The following is a 17,222-nucleotide window of genomic DNA, read 5'->3' as shown; positions in this document are numbered from 1 at the left end:
AGTACCTTCTACAAAACACGAGTTGTGGACTAGAGCGACTCTAGTCTAGCACATCTCAAGGTGTAATGTTGTTCCAACACATGTTGGAAAAGTGTCCAAGAAATTGGAGTTGAGTACTAAGACATTTTTTAAGGTTTTTCCCAAATGATGTAAGGTTATAAGTTCTGTAATCTTCAAAGATATAATTCTTGTATGAAGATCAAGAGATGAACTACAAGCCTAACAACGTGATAACTCTCAAAATAAAGAGAGAGATATCAGATTTTTCACATTACCAAGAAGTCATACCATTAGAAACTTTTGCACTAATAAAATCAACTTCAGTACCTAATATTGTAAGAACCATATTGTAGTGGGAGCGTTCCACTGGAACACAACAAGTTCATGGGTCTAAGAGTGTCGTAAGACTCAGTCTTAGATTAACTTGAACATAATCCCTTTAACTACAATGTAGTATTGGTTAATTTGGATAATCATCTTTGAAAAGGTGATAGATTCCATATTACAATCTAAGATAGACAACATGTTTACAAGACTTGCAATACTACCTACAGGATGTGTCAGTCAGTGGGAGCAAGTATCTTTGCAAGTGTAAATGTGGATCTCAAATGGCTAGACAATGACAATGGGTTATGCCCAAAGAGAATTATCTTCTCGCGATCGTTGTGCCAGGATTTATTCGATCATATTGTCTATTAGAACTTACATAAATTAGAATGTATGTATTATGATTGTCAAGACAGCCTTCTATAAATAGAAGTCTTAAGGAAATCATCTACTAGAACATTCTAATGGGATATGTAATTAAGGGTAAGAAACGCATGATTGGAAGCTTATATAGACCTTCGTGGTCTTAGGCAAGCATCTAAATCAGAGTATATGTGTTTTATCAAAATTGTCAAATATTTGGAATTTGACTTGTGTCCTTAACAGTGCTTACAGCACAAGGAAGTTGAAAGTGCATTACGTATGGTATTATTGGTACTCTACGATGATGAAATCTACAAAAGTTGCAAACAACTAAGATTGGCATCTGGCGTAGGAAACTGGTAGTCTACCCAGTTTAAGATAAATGATTTAAGAGAAACTAATTACATTCTTAAGCATCTAAGTCCTTTTAAGATGCTAGAAAGAATGTTGACATTCTCTTAGGAATCTTATATCTACACATTGCTTGGAACATTTAAGCATTAGAAATTCCATGAAAAGATTTATACCTCTCAAGATGGAATTGTCTTGTCTCTAGTCAAGTGTCGTTTGACGCTTAGTGAGATCAAGAATTATGAGACTAGTTTCGGAGATAGTTGTCTCATGTATGCTATAATGTGTACTAAGTTTGATATTAGTTGTGCTTATGCATAGCAAGTATATATCATATTAACCATGGCAAAGGATTTTGATTGAGGTAATGAATATACCCTAGTGCTTGAGAAAGACTAGTAATTATATTCTAGTTTACCAGTCATTCATGTAATGTCCTTGGGGTTACGCTGTCTTAGTTTTATGACTAATCAGTGATCGAGTAAGTCATCCTCTGAATATGTGTTTACCTTAGGAATATCTTCCTAATAGCTTTAATCGTAAGTTTGAGTACGCCTACGGGTATTATTTTTGGATTACTCTAGTAAAGGCTAACTCAAGGGACACACGAGTTTATTAAGCTAAGCAATCACATATGGGGATGAAATTAATTAAACATCAAGTACGCAGCAAAGACATTATGGGGAAAAGATATTATCAGAGAACAACCAATCAGATTTTTCTTTCACCTTGTGAAATGAATGGTAGTTCGATATATCTAGTATCAATACCTGCTTTGTGTATAAGTGGGAGAGTTTTTGGCAGTGGGTATACTCGAAAGCATGTTTTCAGTATAAGTGGGAGATTGTTAGGTTTGGTATACTGAAAAGCATGTTTCGAGCAGTTTCGCGCGAATAGAATCTTGCTTGTATACGTAAAACCCTACAATCCACTTTTAACCCGATTCAGTATTATTCGAGCAGTTCCGCACAAATAGAATCACTATTACTATTACATTGTGTTTGCTTGTGCATTTATAAGATGTTTTACAAACATTTAAATGCATAAGAAGTAAACAAAGTCTAAGTCTTTTGCTTAGTAGACCGGTTGTGGGCGTCGTCCACTTTAAGGTAACACGGTCAGATCTATGCAATGCTTTTCAAAAGAAAAAGAAGAATTTCACAACCTAGATAGGCTTTGGCTACCTATCGTGAAAGGTTGCAATGTCAGTCCGATTATTTCTAAGCCTTTCTGAAATAAGATGACGTTGGTGTGGTATAGCACTGAACGGATCTAACAGCAAGACGTGTCTTTATGCTATCTACTGAAAGACTAGGTCTTGATAAAATACTATTTCTTAATCTACATATGTTAGCATTGAGCATACGGTATTGATTATGCACTACTTTGACTTATCAAATGGTGCGGGTTTTTCACAACCCAATAATCCTGATATATTGGGTAGTGGTGATTAATATCTAGCAGTGCTAGAATTGCTATTATGTTGAATCGTGCACGAGGTGAGTCTCGTTTGATAATGTCCTCAAGAGGAGCTTGAACAAGGTTTTATTATTCGGAAAACTGGCCAGTTGGAGTTTTATTACTCTATGAATAATAAATAAATGTTTCTTGCTAAGTCCACTCTTGGAATTAATAAGATATTAATTAATTAAGTCCATAGCAGACATTAATTAATTAATGGACATTTATATCTTAAGCGCGGGAAATAAATAATAAAAGTGGAAACCCGGATTACTTGTAATTTCGGATTTGGATGGGGAGAGTTCAATATTACTTCTGTAGTGGCTGTTCGTAATATTCCAATATAAGCTTATATTAAATTGTGGGTTCAATTTAATTAGTAAAAAGCTAATTGGGCGAGCCCATATCCAAAACCTTCCATAAATCCCTGTCTGGGCCCAAAAGGAACTTAATATAAATAGGAGAATAAAGGAGACAGAATGATCACAATTTTCATACTTGAAATTTTCGAAATTTTCGGCACCCCCAGCTGAAAGAGATTTCGATTTCTACTCCTTTTCCCAAAAGGATTTCTTCTGTCTTCTTTATTCGAGTCCTAATATTTTGATAAGATCAGCCCACCCTGATATCGAGATACAGTTCGGGAACCAGAGAGAAGATCCGTGGTCTAGTATTGAAGATCATCACGTGGAGAAGGCGCGAGCAATCGACGATTCTTTGGAGAATCAAAATCGGTAACTCTAAACCGTAGAATTCATGTTTTAGGATTTACTTTCTTTGAGCATGAATTATTTGCGTTCTAGCATGCAATTATTTGTTTAACATGTGAATTGATTAATCGCATAATCGGTCAAATAGATCCTACGTCTGATTTATTTGTTTTGTACAAGTCTTCCGCTGTGCAAGAGGCACCAAACCCCAACACTCCACTGGTTCCAATTGCTACCTTGATTATTTTGGTTCCAATTTCCTACAGCATTTATGTGGGCCGGACAATCCGTCCCTCCTTGAGATCCGCAATAATTGTAACCATCCTCTGGAACCAGTGCTTGTTTTTCTTTTTCTGTTGGACCCGGTGAATCGTTCTTCAATAGGGCAGTTAGAATAGTCTTCTCCAGCTGCTCCATTCTAACATCCATCCTTGCATCCACTCGGACATCCATCCTTCCTTCATTTTGCACTGTGACTGCATCCGCACTTTCCCTCCTTAGGATGGTACGAGGTGAATCGTATGCCTTTTTTGCATCAATTAATCTTCCCAGTATCTCTCGAGCCTCACTCACCTTCCTCTTGGTGAAATTTCCTCCACTAGCGGTATTCATCAGATCTTTGGACTCAGGTTTTGCCCCTTCACAGAATAGATAGTAGGTTTCGGCTTCCATCATCTGGTGGTTTGGGCAAGCATCGAGTAGCCCCTTAAATCTGGACCAGTATTGGCTCAACGATTCATCATACTCCTGCTTGCATTCCTGGATCTCCTTCTTAAGAGCATTTGTTTTGTTAGAAGGGAAAAAGTAATCCAGAAATTCCAACTTGAAGTCCTTCCACGTATGGATCGAGTCGGGAGGCAACCTTAATAACCACGTGTTATCCTCTCCCTTCAGCGCAAACGGGATCGCGCGTAGTCGGTAATCCTCCTCTGTTGCATCGTTGGGCCTCTTCTGAATACTGCAAAGCTTACTGAACTCATTAAGGAATTCATATGGACACTCATTCCTCTGACCCGAGAAATTGGATAGAATACGCAGCACATTAGTTTTGATGTCAATCGCCCTCTGGCGCTGGGTAGAGACGATAGCCTAGGCTGGCTCACCATCTAAATGGGCAGTGAGCCAGCCGATCTCCGGATCGTCGTCGCCTGCGTTGGCCATACCTTCAACGCTTTCCTCCTCTGTTTCTGAGGTTGACTTTGGTTCCTTCTTAACTGAAGAAGTTGACTCCTCGTCGCTCTCCGAACTCAGGTGAACTGGATCCCCTATTGTAAGCCCCGATCTGGTGGTAACTGGGAATATCGCTTCCTTGACTCGCCAACTAGTCTGGGCGCTCCTCCAACCAGGCGAGTTGTTCCAGTGTCCGAACCGGTAGCTCCTGTTCATAAACTGAAAAGAGAAACAAAAGAAAACATAGTAAATAAACTATTTACACCAAAACATTCGCAAACACAGAAATAACACCATGCAGTCCCCGGCAACAGTGCCATTTTGACAGGTCTCGAGAGTGCAGTACAGGTGCGGTGTGATATGTGTCACTCGATCTAACAGGTCCAGAGGATTCGACTAGACTTCAGAGGCTAGAAGATCATGAAACTTATCAGAAAGGGGTCGTTGGGTGCACTCTGTCCCTTCAAAAACCTCAACCCACTATACTACAACTTAGCACAGGGAAGTAAAGGATCGATCCCACGAGGACGAAGGTGCTACGAAACTGCATTTGAGGATGTTTTGGGAAAGAAAAGGGGTTGGCTGCTGCCACGCAATTTTGTGGGTCGAGAACTTAAAACTACTAGGTCTGAGAGATAAGCAAAACTTTACTCTACCTATTGGGTCTAATAAATCAGAAGAACTTTACTCTATCTACTGGGTCTAATAAATCTGAAGAACTTTACTCTGCCTACTGGGTCTAGGAACTGAGAGCGTACGGAACATACATGACTTAGGGAAACTGAGATATTTTAAAGTTCTAAGATAACTGGAGTAAACTTAACTATACAGACTTTCCTAATTTGGACAAACAAGCATAAAGCAAAAAGCAAGACAAGTTTCCTTAAACTACCAGCGTCTGGAAAAGCATGCAAAAAAGTGAAAGAGACAAAATGGATCGTACTGACAGGGTCTGGAGGATATGCAGAAAAAGTAAAGTACATGCAGAAAAGTACTGACATAAAGCAGATCTGGTTCTAACTACCAACAACTTCATCTTCTTCGGGAATCAAACGAGAATAGCAGAGAAAACAGAGTTTTAAACACCATGAAAACAGAGCAAACTTAAGATCTAGACTTAAAACAAGAAATTAAAGCCTAACCTAACAGATCTACGCTACTGGACCTAAAGGATGCAGAAACAGAAAGTAAATAGCCATAATCATGCACAACGTAAACATCAAGCACCAAATATGCGAAACTTCAACTCTAAAACACCAAGATTCAACAAATCCAAACATCTCCATATGCAAATCCCCAACCTCCAACAACAAACCAACAGATCTCAGCTCCAAACATCCAACAACAAACAAAGAACGAAAGCTAAAAGCAAGAGATGAACATAAACTCAGAGATAACCAACCGAAAACAAACATAAACTTCCATAATAACTAGAAATAAGTCTGAATCCAGCAGAGCAAAGTCAGAAGCTAAAGTTGCGAACTTAAAAACCACAAAGTACTAAACGAAAGCAAATAGAATTGTTTCTTCGCCTTCACAAGGCGGTGTTACACAGCAAAATAACGATGACGATGAGAACCAAGGTGGCCAGAATCCTCCATGTTCAAGTGCGCAGCAACACGAAAATGAAAATTTGAAGTATGGAACTAAAACTAGAGCTAGGAAAGCGTAGAAGCGGCTGCTCGCGGTCTTTTCTTGTTCTTCAAGGTTGAGCTCCTTATATATGCGAGGCTTTGATCCCTAGGGTATCCCCTCTGGTGATTTTACGCTCTTGCCCTTGAGTAAGACTCTTTAAAATAATCTGCTCTCGCTCCATTCTGTTCCTGTCGCCAACTTTTGATTCTCCCAGGTCCGAACGACGACTTCTGATTTTTGCTTCAATTTCATCTCTTTTGCATCTGCCAGGTCCGGTAACAGCAACTCCTAGGTCCGGCAGATTTACTACGCACCTACGCACATTAGCGCCCCAAATGCACAGAATTTTAACCCTAAACCAATGCATGAAATGAGCCTTATCATACGTTCTGTATGATTATCCATACTGACAATAAATCCTTATTTTAGGATCGAAGAGAAACAGAACAATGGATGAAGAGTTTGTTGGGGAATCTGATAAAGACTCCACAAAAGCTAGAGGAAAAGGGAAGAAACTGAGAAAGGAAGCTGCTAAGCAGTCATCTGGACAGCCCAGCAAATCAATAAATTCTGATGATGAAGTTGAGAGTCTATGCTTAAAGAGAGGCCCCAGACAGTTCGTCAACTAATGCTGAAGATTGTGGTGTCGTTTTGATGAGACACATGGAAACGTACAAGGGCGAGAGCGTTGAATATTGGAATTGTGGGCTAAAAAAACAAGCAAAGGATTACTGCAGAGCTTGAGGGCCAAATATTGTTCAGTTTTGATGAATGAAATAAATAGTCATGAATGCATCAACAACAAGTGCATCGCAATGAGATACTACGTCGAAAGCAAAAACAAGGACATTGATGTTGAAAAAATGATAGCATGTTACCTTAAGAAGAAGTGATGTTTTGATATCTGATATCCGAACAATTTTTCCCACGTGTAAACTGTAAACCGAATAGTATCTTCCTTTGTTATTAGCTCAAAGTAACAAAAACTGGTATATTGTGTAGTACAGTTATTAGAGATTTTTAGTAGCTAAAGTACTTTGAATTCATGGTGAAACATTTCAATATATAATGAATTATTAAGAACATATTATGGAATTTTTATACTAAGGGATACAGAAACATGGTTTTATGATGAATTAAATTTACTACAATATGAACAAACATTTAATTAGTTCAATAAAATATAAATAATATTATAAAGAGATCATTCTGTATAAAAAATTATACATCCTGTATAAAAGATTATACATCATACCGTCAGATTAGTTCAACCATCCAAAACGTTAAAAGGATATCCTAAATACTTCATTTATTATAAAACTATATTCATCGAAACAGAAAATATATTCATCTAAGTAAAATATAAAGCAGTTAAAAAACTGAGACAATACATCAAGACATAGTGACGAAAGATATATTGTACTACTTTTTCTTCTGCTTCTCATTAATCTTTTTGCAATTTCTTGCATCATGATTACCAACCTCGCCGCATTCGGCACATTTACGGTCAGGCTTTGCCTTCAGCTTCATAGCTTGCTCAAGGCGTGTAAGAGGTCGTCTTCCTGAACCCTTGGTTTTGACAACGTCAGGAGGATGGACATCTATTTCGCTAGGGGCTTGAGACCAATAGAAATTCTCAATCATTTGCCTCTTATCACTAATAGACAATACAAGCCCTTCGCCCAATATCGTTTTCTTCCCTTCAGCAATAATTTGTCTAAATGCACGAATCTGGTCAACGTTCCCCTTAATAGTCTGTGCAACCTCAAAATAATCACTATGCATATCCCTCCATTCTTGTGTTGCCTCATCGATAATGAGAGCTGTTTCAATATCGTCAACAAAACCACAGTGAAAAGGCTTGCAAAAATTAGACTTCAACCAACGTCCTCCATGTAAGTAATCAGGAACCAGCTTCAATTTTTTGTTTCGTAAGACCCAAAAAATGTGGTTGCATCCGAGTCCAAGTCTTTGAAATAGTTTACACCCACATATATACAAATCGCCAGAGACGGAATAAGACACATACCAGTCCTTAGAGAACTTGTCATTGATCACATATATTTCCGTGTAATCCTCGACTGAAGTCTTTACCATGGTGCAAATATCAATTGCTTCCTCAATCTCTTCTTGAATTGCCGTAAACCTACTGCCACTGTAGATTGTTGACGCATGCCTCTCAAGTGCAGAATTTGTTTTCAAAATTGGGGTCGTGTTGGAGTCATGATAGTCAAACCTGTTGCTATTGCTCCTCTGGGCATCCAACGCATTGTTGTAATTCATAAGAAACTCGACTAGATTACACCGAGACTTAGTGTACCTCTTGAAGAAACTGTTCTGAGACTCGGATACAGAGGTGGTCTTAATCAATGAACTCATTGGAAAATCCCTGAAGTAGGCTGGAACCTGTATATCAGCGCATATGTAAATAGATTCATAAATACCTTAATATAGTTCATAACTAAGCAAAATTTGTACAACACGGTATTACATAAAAACAGTTGACATACCCAGAATTTTCGATTAGCAAACATTGTCGAAAACCACTCGTTGTTTGTAAGGCTGTATTTTTCCATAATTTCGTGCCAGGTTTCTTCGAATTCTTCGGGATCTATCAACTCCAACCACACACATTTATTTAACTTCTTCTTCAAATCCTCATTGTGGAGCTGATTCTTGGGCAATTTTTCAACGACCTTAAACATGATGTGCCACATGCACCATCGATGTCTTGTATCAACTAGAACACTATCGACAGCCACCTTCATTCCCAAATCCTGATCAGTAATGATCAATTTGGGAGCAACGCCCATGCATTTAACAAACCTTTCGAACAACCATTCGAAAGAAGGAGCATTCTCTTTCGATAACAATCCTGCACCAAATGTAACGGGTCTGCCATGATTGTCTTTGCCCGTGAATGGTGCAAAAATCATACAATACCTACATTCCATCAAAAAGGTTCACATATCATAGTGGACAGAATAGTTCATCCCGTAATTATGTTATATCACTTGGAACTATAAATAATTCATCATTTAAAAATAAACAAACATAAATAACCAAACAAGATGGAGCAATCTAAAACAGTGACTACTTATTGGTCGTACCTATTTGTTGAGTAGGTTGTGTCGAAAGAGACAATGTCACCGTACAAATGGTAATTGTGCTTGGCAATAGGATCACACCAGAAAAGACGTGTAAGCATGCCCTTAGAGTTTACCTCAAAGTCGTAGGTGAACGACGAACATATATCCTTCCGCTTCATATCATTCAATACCATTTGCGCATCAGCACCATCCACATATGCTCTTAGATCACGCCTATAGTTGCGAACCTCGACAATGGTGCATCCGACGTAATCCAAACCACCTAAGACCTCGCTAAGCAGACTAAAAGTCAACGTGGGACCAATATTTGCACTTGCGCAATCTGCAATGAATTTCTGATGCACTAGGTCGATATTGCGATTGAGCCTCATAAATCGCTTATGGCGTAATTGAACCATATCGTGATTATGTTGCTCTTCAAACTGTTTAACAACATAACCAGTACCCTTACAAAACTTAAAAGCAACTTTAGCCTTACAAAGACACTTTCTAGAAGAACGACTACGTTTAGTCTCAGGCTGTTTATAATTCACTCGCTTCTCACCTTCTCTACTACACACAACGTATAGCCATGTAATCAGATCTCCAACCCTTTTAGATCCATATTTTCAGGTGTCAAACCCTACCTGTTGTGCATATTTATTATAGAAGACTGTAGCATCATCCAAGGTATGAAAAACCTGGCCAATATGTGGCTTCATTTGGGAAGGACATTTAGGGATGTATGACACTGAGATTAAAAAAAAAGTTCATTCAGTATGCAATTTGTTTCATCCTTTATGAAATATATTTCACTACTACGAACAAAATTATACATCAATATATTCTATGTGAAAAATGTTCACTGCGATTAACAGAACAAATATTCCAACTACCTGGCTCTAGTTCTTCATCCTCGGATGATTCGGAGTCGGAATCAAAAAGTGAGCAGCCAACCGGAGATTGTAACTCATCGAATATTGACCCATGATTGTAGTTAATATTTTCTGTAGAAGTAGTTCCGCGTATGTTTCCTGCTTCGGGAGAAAATTCAGTTGAGTGAGAAGGATTGCTCGAGTCGTCCATTGATATACTGGTAAAGTTCGTTCCAGGCGTAAAGCTGTTTGAAGAATCCATACAACGAAATAAGACGAAGAAGTAGAGAGATGATAGTTGAAGATTGCGAATGAATGTAACTGAGATTAGTTTATATAGAGAGATTGAACTGTGCAAATTAGCAGATTCAATGGCAAATTAAGAGTTGATTAGAATTGTGTGAATATCATTATCATATTAACGTGTGTGAATATATTAGAAGATTGAATTGCAAATGAAGAGTGCAGTAGAATCGTGTGAAAATCATTGCCATATTAACTTGTCTGAAATCAAGGAAAACAAAATAACTGCCAAAGTTACAATTACAAAATAAGCCCCCACACGTTACTTACATAATATTATATTACATGTAGACAATATTTAATAATATTTGAGATAATTAATTATGACCATAAGATTATAAAAATGGGTGGACATGATTTGTTCTCTAGTTCGGTCATTAAAATTGGTTCGACATTGAATACAATTCTATATATATATAGGGATGTATTGATCACAACCGTCCAATTCAATGATCCAAGGGCTGTAATTTGTTTGAAGCTTAACACCAAAGAGCTGTGAAGGATACTTCAATCTTATTGCAGAATATAAAACTAAAATACGAAAATTATTTTAAGACAACATATATATCAATTTTTAGATGATTTTTAATTCGTTTAAAGAATGATGACTTAACTTAATCTAATAAGCATCCACAATGGTAAATAGGCCAGTCATAGGCTAGCTTATTTCTCCTCCTGCCACATCATCCATCACTAAAATTCCTCCTGCCACATCATCAAGACAAGCAACTGGACAAGCAATAGTCTAGCCACATCATCAGCACTATTAAAAGAACAACTAAATTTACGGAATTATACAAAAAATACGGAATAAAATTTACGACACATATACGGGAAAATTCATTAATTTCATTTTAATAAATAAGTACATTAATTAAAAAAAAGTTACGTAATTAAAAAAAAAATCGGGCTTCCACACACGAGCCCCCACCTCACTCTACTCCTCACTAATTTATTAAAAAATACATAAAAAGTGCAATAAAAAATGCAATAATTTTATATAAATTAAAAAAAAGGTACATCCTAAAAAAAATTACATAATTTAAAAAAATTCATAAAAAAGTACATTAAAATGCAATAAAAATGCATAAAAAATACATTAAAAATTTAGTAAATAAAAAAAATGCATAAAAAATACATTAAAAAATGCAACCGGCTAGCCGAAATTGAGCCTACTATGGCGGTTAGCGCATCGGCCAGCAGATCGGCTAGCGCCCGCGAATTGGCTAGAGCTCGCCGATCGGCTAGCCTAAATTGCTGCAATGGATGCTAGCGGATCGGTCAGCCTATCCGTCAGCCTCCATTGTGGATGCTCTGTAAAATGACACGAAAAAAATTAACATTGACTTCTGCATATCTGAAAATGACAGTTCTACAATATGCCATTAATATTAATTTCTGTTTTGATCACAATCCCGGATGTATATATGTATAAGTTCAAAATAAACTTTTATCATGATAATCCCATAAATACAGTATACAATACAAATATACAATGGTGTATTATAATCTATTTCGTGACTATCCAAGTAGATTGAAAAAGAAAATTTACGACAATCTATTTTATGACTATCTAAGATCGAAATCGAAAAAGAAAAAGAAAAAAAAGGAAGAAAAAGAAGATTGAACGTGTAAAGTAGAGCAATATAGAGTCGTGACCAAGTATGGATTATCTCGTCTGTCCACTAATCTCCATCCGTGACACTCATCCAACCCAACCTCAATCAACTTTTTAATAAAATATTCATTTCTCTATCCTCCACATACACAACCCTCACTCAATTCAACCCCATCAACTTTTTTACTTCCATCAGTGACCCCAACCCAACCCAACCCAATATTTTCTTTTTCATATATTCTATATTAATATTTTGATTTATAATTAATTTAAATATATTAAATAATGTCTAAAAATTATAATAAAAAAGTATATGATTCAAATTTAAAACAGAAAATATTAGATATCATCTACATACATAACTCTCACTCAATCAACTCTTTTACCTTCATTAGTGACCCCAACCTAACCCAACTTAACTCAATTAAATATTTTATTTTTCATATAATTTAAATTAATATACAAATTTATGATTAATTTATAACAAATCAATAATTTAAAGTAATAAAAAATTAAAAATTAATTTAATGGGAAATGTTCAAAATGTCGCGAGATTCAGATTTATAGTACTAAGTTTATACTATAAATTATAAGAAAGTAGACATTAAAATAAATAAAGTATAATAAAAGAAATATAAGTAATTGAATATAATAATAACTAATTAAAGTAGTGCAAGAAAATCAAAATTAATTAAATATTCCACATCCAACAAGAAGATGACATGTGTCCTTGACTCCCACTTTTTGTTGGGGTCGGCAGGGCGACATTGAAATGGAAGAGTTTGTCAAGTTAATTTCATTTAGAATTATTTTTATTTATAGTTTTTTTTATCTTATATGGGTGACATTGGTGACAATGTCACCGATGATAATAAATTTACGACAACTCCAAATAATCCACCAATCATTTAACCTCAATTATGTATCACATGATCAAACGTGAAAACTAGACAGCTAGACATGTCACATTTACACATGCCACTCAAATTGACTTCACGTTCTACATCAACACAACGTGGTATTGGATGCTGATTTGACTCCCATTTCTTGCATTGACGTAATTAAATTTACTTTTTTAATTTTCAAATCAAATTTAATAAAATACTTTGCCACGACAGTGGAGCCGTTTCTCTCCCACGCCTAATTTTGAAAAAATTTGTGCGGAATAAGTTAAATAAAAAATGAATAAATTAAGAAATAAAAAAAATAAATATATTAAAAAGAGAATAAAATAAAAAATAAAAAAAAAAGAGCAACATAAGTGAGAAAAAATATGTTGATTTTTAATTAAAAAAGAATAAAAAATGACTTCACTCCTTGGAACACACCAAAATGTTTCTACTGAAACAAAAGTATGTTTCTACTGAAACAAAAGTAGTAGACTATAAGAATATCTAAGTAGTAGTACTCCGTAAAATACTAAAAAATTTATATTGATCCGCAAAACTTTATGTCGAAGTTTTTAAATAATTTTAATCAGCTAATCCTTTCACAAAATAACAAATTAATTCAGGAATAATCAGTAAAGAAGAATGCAGCGGTGAGTGACTTTCCAATATCTACAAATCCAAGAAATAGGCACCAAACAATGTAACTCTAACACCAAACAACAAAAGCAGAGTCAAATTAAATAAACAAAAAAAAACTGCTTACAACATCACAAAAACAAAAATGATCAACAACACAATCTATCTACACCAATACAAAACGAAAGAACAAAAAAAAAAAATCAACGAACATCATCCTTATGATATATAGCTAACACTAACGGCCATCGACTGAAGTGAAGGAGTCCGCGAATCCAGCAGGTCGCGTCGGGATGCTGCCATTGCTATCTTCGAGGTCCATATGGCTCACGTCCTTCCCTTCCGCCTCCTGCCACCCCTTCACCATCTGGTTAAGCGGAAGGCTGTAGTCAATCCCGCAATACTCCTCATCTTCGTCCTTCAGTGGCTTCCACTTCTCAACGAGGGAAGCCAGCACGTTCACAACGTGCCCCATATCAGGCCGCTGCCCTGGCTCTCTGGCCGTGCAGTGCCCAGCCAGCTCAGCAATGATGCTGATGCTATCCGAGACGTCTTCCTTTCTGTCTAGCGTTGGGTCCACTGCAGCCATCACCTTCTCCTTGCTCGCTTTTATCTGCCAGAACCATGCGACTAAGTAGTGGCTCTCCTCAGGCCTGTCCTCGTCAAGCGCCATCATTCCAGTCAGCAGCTCCATTAGGACAACGCCAAAGCTGAACACGTCCGCCTTGGTTGTGATCTTACCAGTAACTGGACAAGCAGACATAAAATTATTCAGTATTATCAAATTAAACGCGAGAAACAATCATTCGAGAAATGCTTACCAGCATACTCGGGGGCAAGGTATCCGAAAGTCCCAGCAAGGCGTGTGACGACAGACCTCTCCCCATCCCTATCCGGGGCCAGTTTCACGAGGCCAAAATCTGAGACCTTTGCGCGGAAATCATCACCAAGCAAAATGTTAGAAGGCTTTAGGTCTCTGTGTATGAAGCTTTGATGAGCAAGATTGTGAAGGTATTCCAACCCTCTAGCAACATCAAGGGCAATATTCAGCCTCCTTTTCCAAGAAAGAGGCTCCAAATTCAATTTCTTCCAATGGAAAAGATGGCTACTCAGAGCCCCCTCAGACATGTACTCATAAACCAGAATCCTCTCATTCCCTTCAACAGAGAATCCCAGCAGAGAAACCAAATGCCTATGGCGAACTTTGGATAGCACAGCGATCTCTGATCGGAACTCATCCAACGCTTTGTTGCTTATCACGCCTGCCTCCATCCTCTTCACTGCTATCTTGGTCCCATCATCCAACTCCCCCTTATAAACCACCCCAAACCCACCACGCCCCAGTTCATTCTCGGGGGCAAAGTTCTTGGTCACATTTCGAAGAACTTGGACCGATATCACCAAGTTCCCTGCCTCAATCACATGAGACTGGCCGCTGTTCACACTGGCAGTGGTCGGGGAGGAAGCACTCCTGTTTGTGTTATCCGCGACCGCAATCTTGACCGTGCTGCCTGAATCAGAGGGAGCCCTCGGATGCACCACGAGGGAGCCAGGATGAGGGAGCCTGCCTCTCCTCTTCTTACACAAGTACATTGAAAGAGGCAGAACTAAGCATATAATAACTGAAAAGCAAGCAACTGGAGCAACAATCACATACAGCTTATTCAAACGCTTCCGTGCTGTGGGATGGCGTGTGGTATTGAAAGCATCGGACGAGGAAGGAGAGCTAGACGAGGAATTTAGATTCGGAGATGATGTGCTATTGTTTTGAGATGGATTTAAAAGGGGATTCCCACCTAAAACAAGCTTCACTCCACTTAACTTCGGAAGAGGAGGAGAAAGATTGTTGTCACTCAAATCCAACACTGCCAAAGACTTCAAACTAGTCCAATTTGTTGGGATCACACCAGAGATATTGTTAGACTGAAGATACACATGAGTTAAGGATTGAAGATTGGCAATGGAAGGGCTTAACACACCAGAAAGATTAGAATTAGGCAAGTTTAAAGTAATGATCTTTCCACTAGGATCACACCCTACTCCCAACCAAGACGACTTACACGGATCATTACCTGACCACGAGCCCACGAGCCTAGACGGGTAATCCACACCATCAAGAAACTCTAACAAAGCCATCACAGAAGGGGCACAAAGATCTCCAGGATTAGGCAAACAAAATGGATTTGATTTATAAGTAGCATTAGCAGCAGTGAATTTAGGCACAGGCCCCAAAAAGTGATTGTTATTCAAATCAAGCCTAACAAATTCCATTTCACTCAAACCAGCAGGAATCAAGCCAACAAGATCATTGCCATTGAGGTCAAGATCTTGCAGTGAAACCAAATCACCAATATTTTCAGGAATTCTACCTGTGAAGTGATTCCCATGAAGCCAGAGGCTAGTGAGGGAAATCATAGTGGAAACAATCTCAATTGAACCAGACATTCCCACAGCTTGATCATTCAACCAAAGCTGTGAAACAACAGAGCCCCTAAAGCTCGCCGGGATGCTCCCGGAGAGCCGATTTTTCGACAGCCTCAGAATCTGCAACGACGACATGTTCCCTAGAAACTCCGGCAGCGGTCCGGCCAAATTGCAGCTCATCAATGTGAGATTCGTGAGCTGAGCGGAGCCCCGGAGCGCCGGCGGCAGGGACCAGCCGGCGGTGGCGTTGAGAGGGTTGTAATCCAATGCCATCACCTCCAAATTAACGAGGCCGTCGAAGAAATCAGATGGGATTGAGTCAAATTCGTTGTAGTCCAAATAGGCATACTTCAATTGAGATAAACCGGCAAAAGACGGCAGCTTTCCGCTGAATTGGTTCCTCTGAAGGCCGATGTTGAAGAGATTAGACAATTGGTTGAAGTTTTCCGGCAGAGGGCCTTTGAGGCCTAAGCCCTGCACCTGAATCTGAGTGACCCTTCCGCCTGAGCAGAAAACGTGCGGCCAGCTGGGGGGCCCACATGGGTCATTGTTATTGGCAGGCCATCGCAGGAGCTCCGCATTTTCGAGATTTTTTCTGAACTGATTCAGCACGGCTGAATCAGTCGGGTCCGTGGCGCTGTGGACGGCGCCTGAGAAGATGGAGATGGAGAGGGAGAGGAGGAGGAAGAGAGGCGCTGCGGCGAGTGTTAGCTGGGAAGCAGTCGCCATGGGAGATGTTTTGGGGCTAGCATTGAGAGGCAGTGAGCGGAAGCTTTTTCAGCATTCCATCATCCGAAGGTGATGATAATTGGAGAGAGAGATTGCAGAGCTCCTCCGCTTTGTCACGTGCGAGAATTAAGAGTGAACAGGAAACACCAGGGAATTTAAAATTGAGAAATGTGAGACTTTGAAGCTATGATTGTTGAATGAAAATGTGGGCGTTTGAGACATAGAAAACCCCTTTTACAATTGTGACGGCAACGAGGGACAAGGGTGTTTTTGTGTTTTCACATGTTGAATTTATTTACTACTACAAGGAGTAGTAGTACTACTTTTCTTATTTTCTGATATTACCAATGAACTTGGTTTTCATATTTATGTTTTGTTTTATTCTGTTTCTTTGGAAGCTAATTTGTTTTTTTCTGTTAAATTCACTGCTTCCAAATAGTTTATCTATATTTTTATAATGAGTTACAATCAAATCTTTTTACGGTTCCAGAGCCGACTACATTTAGCAAGTTATTGTGCATGTTCAACAATTCTTAAACTCGTGGTCGAAAATAAAAAAAAATTACGGACAATTCAATTATGTAGAATATGATTGGATTTTTCAGTGCTCAATCAAAATTTTACTAGCTACTACTATGATT

At 38.2% G+C, this 17,222-nt stretch overlaps 2 protein-coding genes across 2 annotated transcripts; both read right to left on the bottom strand.

The window, feature by feature from the left end:
* Positions 1–7,439: 7,439 nt before the first annotated feature.
* On the bottom strand, positions 7,440–10,192 carry LOC125195302 (protein FAR1-RELATED SEQUENCE 5-like). Its single transcript, XM_089061425.1, has 5 exons — positions 10,003–10,192; positions 9,754–9,857; positions 9,128–9,549; positions 8,528–8,960; positions 7,440–8,423 (listed from the first exon to the last, which is right to left on the bottom strand). The coding sequence occupies exons 1-5, from the start codon at positions 10,190–10,192 to the stop codon at positions 7,440–7,442; spliced, it is 2,133 nt and encodes a 710-aa protein (XP_088917551.1).
* Positions 10,193–13,425: 3,233 nt separating this feature from the next.
* Positions 13,426–16,793, bottom strand: LOC125205997 (receptor-like kinase TMK3). The gene is made up of 2 exons (XM_048105244.2): positions 14,250–16,793; positions 13,426–14,175 (listed from the first exon to the last, which is right to left on the bottom strand). The coding sequence occupies exons 1-2, from the start codon at positions 16,579–16,581 to the stop codon at positions 13,667–13,669; spliced, it is 2,841 nt and encodes a 946-aa protein (XP_047961201.1). The 5' UTR covers positions 16,582–16,793; the 3' UTR covers positions 13,426–13,666.
* Between the last annotated feature and the right edge of the window lie 429 nt (positions 16,794–17,222).

This window comes from Salvia hispanica, chromosome 6 (genome assembly GCF_029641045.1).
Source record: "Salvia hispanica isolate PSC_SH4W2 chromosome 6, Shi_PSC_v1, whole genome shotgun sequence".
NCBI classification, from domain to species: Eukaryota; Viridiplantae; Streptophyta; class Magnoliopsida; order Lamiales; family Lamiaceae; genus Salvia; species Salvia hispanica.
This window is presented reverse-complemented; position numbering and strand designations above follow the sequence as displayed.

Bases quoted from the DNA above. Each gene is read 5' to 3' on its own strand.
- LOC125195302 (XM_089061425.1), bottom strand. From the start codon at position 10,192: ATGGACGACTCGAGCAATCCTTCTCACTCAACTGAATTTTCTCCCGAA. The intron at 9,550-9,753 runs GTAGGGTTTGAC...GTTGTTAAACAG, and splicing joins ATAATAAATATGCACAACAG to TTTGAAGAGCAACATAATCA. The intron at 8,961-9,127 runs GTACGACCAATA...GATGGAATGTAG, and splicing joins ACAACCTACTCAACAAATAG to GTATTGTATGATTTTTGCAC.
- LOC125205997 (XM_048105244.2), bottom strand. From the start codon at position 16,581: ATGGCGACTGCTTCCCAGCTAACACTCGCCGCAGCGCCTCTCTTCCTC. The intron at 14,176-14,249 runs GTAAGCATTTCT...CTGCTTGTCCAG, and splicing joins CCTTGCCCCCGAGTATGCTG to TTACTGGTAAGATCACAACC.